This window comes from Procambarus clarkii, chromosome 78 (assembly GCF_040958095.1).
Source record: "Procambarus clarkii isolate CNS0578487 chromosome 78, FALCON_Pclarkii_2.0, whole genome shotgun sequence".
In the NCBI taxonomy this organism is placed as follows: Eukaryota; Metazoa; Arthropoda; class Malacostraca; order Decapoda; family Cambaridae; genus Procambarus; species Procambarus clarkii.
This window is the reverse complement of record NC_091227.1, coordinates 11,061,747-11,067,932: the sequence shown is the minus strand read 5'-3', so window position 1 is coordinate 11,067,932 and position 6,186 is coordinate 11,061,747. Positions and strand designations below refer to the sequence as shown.

Here is a 6,186-nt window from a genome sequence, read left to right as displayed (position 1 = left end):
CGAAGCCTTTCAACTAAATCTCACTGTAAGGTTGAGAAGCTGGGTGTATTCCAATTAGCTTTTAATTAGTTCTATTGTAAACTGACGTTCATCGTTGGATTCTATAAATTCACAGAGATCTTTAAAATTTGCTTCTGTTTGTTTTCTTCCGCTCTTTACCGGTGTTGCAGGCTTACAGGACCCATGGACCCATGGTCGGTGATAGCAGGACCAGTGATAGCGTCCCTCAGCGCCTAGCTTCATCACCCCAGACAGTGTTATCACACCTCCACACCCCTATTACACTCTGCCATATTTTCAACCACTTGGCGAATTGTATCAGTAATGTGCAAGGTTAACACTCCGCTCCTCCTTCACAGGGTTGCCAAGTTTTGTGGTGTCTGCACAACTGTGACCGCAAAATAGACCTTGTTACAGTTAACTGATTGGGAATCTTTTCGTGATAAAGACGGTGACTTCAGTTGCTTTTTTTCCTTGTATAATCTTTCCTACAACAACTTGTGCAACGATGTGTTCACGACCTCCAAACTCTTTTAACTTCTTCCATTTATATTAAACCCCTTTTAACAAGGAACATTTAAAAAAAAAAAAAAATTAAGCCTGAAACTCTAACAGACTTTGCTCAATGACACTTCCTGTGAAAGAGTGTCAAAATCTATGATTGTGCCCTAGTGAAGTTGCCCGATGGCCGCCGGGCCGCTGCCAGGCCGGGGCTCCGACGCTGGGGAAGGAGGGGGGGTGGCAGGCCTTAGCACAACCGCTACCACACATTGAGTGTATAGAAGGATAACTATACATGATATCTGCAGTACTTTGAACACTCATCAATTTTTATTCGATTTTTTTTTCAAAGCAGTTCATCATTTACATTTTACTGAAGAAAAACGTAGCGTTTTAAACAAAGAAGGAAGCAAAAATATTTTTAAACTCATGAAAATGGGCAAGAAAATTATTAAATGTTGAACAATATTATATTATATTAAAGCGCATTCTCTTAAAACCATTAAAAAAAAAAATCAACCTTCCAGGACAATTAGTTCGGCCGTTGTAGGCACTTTCATAAACCCATGGAAAAATCCAGTATGGCCGACTGATTTTTAAAAATGACGGAAAACCCGCAACGTGACTTTTTGGAATATTCTTGGAGGCATTGAGGAGAACACCTGAACACTTGTACACTGGCACCGCTTTGTTATTTTGAATGTCTTGGTTCAGCCTGTTTCGAGCCTAATTTGACTGTACTATATGCCACTCATATTAACCAATACCAGTCATAACAGACGCACTCCAGTCCCTATAAGTAATACCAGGCATAATAATCTATACCAATAATTACAAACTATACAAGTTATAACACATTATATCAGTCATAATGTACTCTACCACTCACTGCAAACAAAACCAACCATTACAAACAATGCCAGTAATAGTAGTAGTAGCAGGCATCCATCAGTCTCAGGAGACTATGGAGTTACGTTGTGGTGTCGGCCTGGTCTCTAGTGGCCTCACCAGGGCGCAAAGCCAGGGTAGGTTGATTCGTGGGAGAAGCTGTTACCCAAGCAGCAGGTCCCCCTCTCCACGGCGCTGAAAGTCTCCAATGGAAAGGCATACGCCAATACGATTGGTTCCAGCGCCGTCGCAGGAACTGTGAGTTCCGGGGTTGACCTCGAAGGTGGTGAAAAAGGGCACAGGGCTCCAACCCTGGAGACCGCCGTGGTCGGGGCCGGAGAAGAACCACCCCATCAAGGGTATGAACGACCCCAGCCTCCTGAAGCAGAGCCTGGGGGGCCGCACGACCCTCGGGAGGTGGACGTCCGGGTCCCGCACCTACGGGTTCCTGACAGTGATCGTCACAGCCCTCTTTCACCCGAGGCCGGCCTCCTTCAAGACCAAGTAGAAGGAAGAGTGATAATTATTAAATACAACAATTATTATTATAATAAATATTATAATAATAATATAAATATTTAATAATTATCACTCTTCCTTCAACAATAATTATCACTCCTCCTAACAACAAAACTCATAGCAAACTATACAGATCAAAACAAACTATACAAATCATAACAAACTTGAGCACTCACATTGAACGGTACGAACCATAACAAACAATACCAGACATAACAACTATACTACTCATAACAAACAATATCAACCAGGCAATATCAACAAGCAATATCAGTCATTACAAACTGTACTGGAACCGGAGGTTGAGAATATTGGAAGTGTCCTTTGTGACAGAGTAGGGAGGGGGGGGGAGGATGGAAGAATTCTAAGGGGGGGAAGAGGAGTCGTAGTGTCCTCAGGGTATCTTTGAGTTGTGGGGAACGCTCGTGTTGGGGGGGGGGGGGGGCAGAGGAAGTGGGGCTGATGAGCCGCTTGTGTCCTGTCACGGGTCGAGGTGTTGGGTAAATCCCTTCTTGGTGCTCACGATTTTCTCACAACAATTGTCTACGTTCAGTTTCCAGCGCCATTATCTCCCAGAACTAACCACATAGGAACAAGCCAAATATGCAAGTCTCGGATACTAAAGACGTGCAAGATAAAGTACCTGAATGTCCCTGTACGGCGTTGTGGTTGTCAATCCAAAGTTATTCACCCCCAATTATAGTGGCCGAGCGAGCAGGTAAACAAGTATTCTGGATCCCGCCGTCAGGAGGTGTTTCTGGCAACTAGCGGCAACTGCTGGCGTCGGCGGGACGTTGGGACTTTAGGACCAGTGGGGAGGCAGACACCGCAAGGTCAGGACCACCAGATACACTGTGAGTTGAAGCTTGTCTTGAGTTTGAACGTCTTGAGTTTCAAGGCGTTTGGCTGTGTCTGTGTATGTGTGTTCATTTGTTAGGTTGTGTGCACGTCTATCTGGATGTCTGTGTGTATGCCTGCAGGCGGTGTGCTTCAAGTTACAAGTGTGCTTGTCTTTGACTATCTTCGTCTTATCCTGCTTTGTTCATTCCCAGTTGAATGATATATTGTGAAACCTGTCAAGCAAGTATGTCTTGCATTGGCAACATACCTCTGACACTTTCCTTCGAGAAGCGAGCCAGTAGCCCAGTGGTGGCTCATCTCTCATCACCTGTGACCCGGACAGTGTAAAACATATCTTAGGTCTCCAAATCAGCAGTTACGGCAATAGAAGCACGATTATGGCATTGAGGCGACGACGGGTGAGTGGGAGAGGTCAAGGTCTGTGAGGACGGATGGGTGGGAGAGATCAAGGTCTGTGAGGACGGATGGGTGGGAGAGGTCAAGGTCTCTGTGACAACGGGTGGGGGGAAGAGGTCAAGGTCTGTGAGGACGGGTGAGAGAGAGGCGTGTACTGGAGTCCTGGAATGAGTTCAGGTGTCCTGGAGTGTGTACTGGTGTCCTGGAGTGTGTTCATGTGTCCTGGAGTGTGTTCGGGTGTCCTGGAGTGTGTTCGGGTGTCCTGGAGTGTGTTCGGGTGTCCTGGAGTGTGTACTGGTATCCTGGAGTGCGTTCAGGTGTCCTGGAGTGTGTACTGGTATCCTGGAGTGCGTTCGGGTGTCCTAGAGTGTGCTCAGGTGTCCTGGAGTGCGTTCGGGTGTCCTGGAGTGTGTTCGGGTGTCCTGGAGTGTGTTCAAGTGTCCTGAAGTGTGTTCACATGTCCTGGAGTGTGTTCAGGTGCCCCTGGAGTGTGTGTTCAGGTGCCCTTAAGTGTGCTCAGGTGTCCAGGAGTGTGTACAGGTGCCCTGAAGTGTGTACAGGTGTCCTGGAGTGTGTACAGGTGTCCTGGAGTGTGTTCAGGTGTCCTGGAGTGTGTTCAGGTGTCCTGGAGTGTGTTCAGGTGTCCTGGAGTGTGTTCAGGTGTCCTGGAGTGTGTTCAGGTGTCCTGAAGTGTGTTCAGGTGTCCTGGAGTGTGTTCAGGTGTCCTGGAGTGTGTTCAGGTGTCCTGAAGTGTGTTCAGGTGTCCTGGAGTGTGTTCAGGTGTCCTGGAGTGTGTTCAGGTGTCCTGGAGTGTGTGTTTGGGGTGTCCGGGAGTGTGTTTGGGGGACAGGGTTCTATAGTATCCGTGAGTGTCTTGGCTGTATTTGAAAATCCTTAGTGTGGCAGGGGATTGTCTTATTACTTATACAGGCGCAATGGGGTGTATACAGGATATATATGAAACTCCCCAGGATATACCCGGAGGTATATCCTGGGGTGCTTCTGTTGATATTGTGTCCAGGGGATCTGAGGTGTATATTGGAATATCCTTTTGTGTATTGTTATTCGCGGGCGGTGGAATAAAAGGAACATACTTTCCTCTATTATTTCTGCTCACTCAGAGCACAACGAGAGACCAGGTGATGACACTCGTTGCCGTCACCTGGAGAGTCACCTGGCTTAGCCTCACACACCTGGAGAGTCACCTGGCTTAACATCACACACTTGGAGAGTCACCTGGCTTAGCCTTACACACCTGGAGAGTCACATGGCTTAGCTTTACACACCTGGAGAATCGAATGGCTTAACATCACACACCTGGAGAGTCACCTGGCTTAGCCTTACACACCTGGAGAGTCGCCTGGCTTAACATCACACACCTGGAGAGTCACCTGGCTTAGCCTCACACACTTGGAGAGTCACCTGCCTTAACCTCACACTTGGAGAGTTACCTGGCTTAATCTCACACTTGGAGAGTCACCTGGCTTAACCTCACACTTGGAGAGTTACCTGGCTAAACCTCACACTTGGAGAGTCACCTGGCTTAACCTCACACTTGGAGAGTTACCTGGCTTAACCTCACACTTGGAGAGTTACCTGGCTTAACCTCACACTTGGAGAGTTACCTGGCTAAACCTTACACACTTGGAGAAGGTCCCACGTTGAGAGTGTTGTAAACCAAGCAGTATACACCTGTCACCTTGAGCCAGGCCCATCCCTGGTAAACTGGAAACTCTTCTGGTGGTAGGTATACATAGGTGAACTCCTTTGAACTTCATTCAGCATATTCCACACTTAAGTGTTCTATAATACCTAGTAAGTAGAAGGCACTTATATGACCTGTTTCTCCACTACCAGTTCCGAAGTGGTTAGAAAGCAAATACTTATTAAGAAAACAACCTTCAATTACCATAAATAGTAATTAAAGCTTGGTGGTGGAGCCTAAAGTAAACTTGTGTATTCTCATTGAACCTCATGTGGAAAATCTTCCATAAAAAATATGAAGTGTCTGAGTATTCATTGTTTCACACTTCATTGTTACTGTGTGTCGCAATAAACATTAATATATCTACATAATCACTAATCTCGATTTCTTTACAAAGTATTTTAACAAAATATGGCTCAGTTTTATTAGAATAATTTTCAAATCACTGTGACAATCCAAACTTAAATACACGTCAATTAAATAATTACATTAATAATGCCCATCTCCATAAGGATATCTCCTCCAGCATGCTCGCAAATATCAATCACAGAGTCAATAAAAATGTGTCCAACAATTATGGTACCTCGTGCCACAGCCTCTCACGTGGCTGATCAGTATCAGGATCAAACTAATCCCACACAATAATAACAATTCAATACTGGAAAGATCTCATCTCTAATCACTGCAAGAGTCATTCAAATATCCAAACTGTAAACATGGTACGACCAAAGAAATGCAGAACCACGGTGGATCGATAAGGAAATACGGTGGGAAATAAGGATGCGCACACAATTCTTACTTTCAACAACAGCCTCGCCTTGATATGACTTTCTAGGTGCACATACATATCCATAACTGTCCTTTGGGACATAGACCTTCACAATGGGTCTTCGTATACTCAAGTCAGGCCACCTGACAAAATAACATTCAAGCTTAATGTCTACCCCAAGTGTGTGGGGTAGCAGGGATTAGTGATTAGAAGCTAGCTTCCTATGTACTTAAGAGGGCTTTATCGCTGCTTACACAATCAATGCTTTTTCCGTGTTCGAATAATATATGCTGCTTGCCTCTGTACCAGCTGCTGCAGATAAAATCAATGTAATGGGTAGTAATCATAGAGCAGGGCCGCTCTCAACGACTGCCCATATGGAAGTGAGCTCCTTTCAATCACAGGAGCCGACCTGAGGTGCGCCACACCAATCATTGGCTGACAAAGACAGAACATTCCCAGGGAAACCAGCAGGAGGTATTCATTATGTAAGACTCATTGAGTTGTTCTCCTCTAAGAAAATCTTTAGGAAAAGGCAAAAGATTTA

General features: G+C 45.5%; 1 protein-coding gene across 2 annotated transcripts in view; it reads left to right on the top strand.

Annotated features, from left to right (window-relative positions):
• Positions 1-2,393: 2,393 nt before the first annotated feature.
• LOC123746141 (salivary peroxidase/catechol oxidase) overlaps positions 2,394-6,186 on the top strand; it is a 49,146-nt gene continuing 45,353 nt past the window's right edge. Inside the window, exon 1 of one of the 2 annotated variants that reach the window (XM_045727438.2) lies at positions 2,394-2,762. Coding sequence is in view for 1 of the 2 variants with exons in the window: in XM_045727437.2 (XP_045583393.2) it covers positions 3,147-3,167 (21 nt within the window). In the remaining variant the exon portion in view is untranslated. Of the gene's footprint in view, positions 2,763-3,070; positions 3,168-6,186 lie in introns of those variants that run through there. The other variant, XM_045727437.2, reaches the window with a different exon arrangement.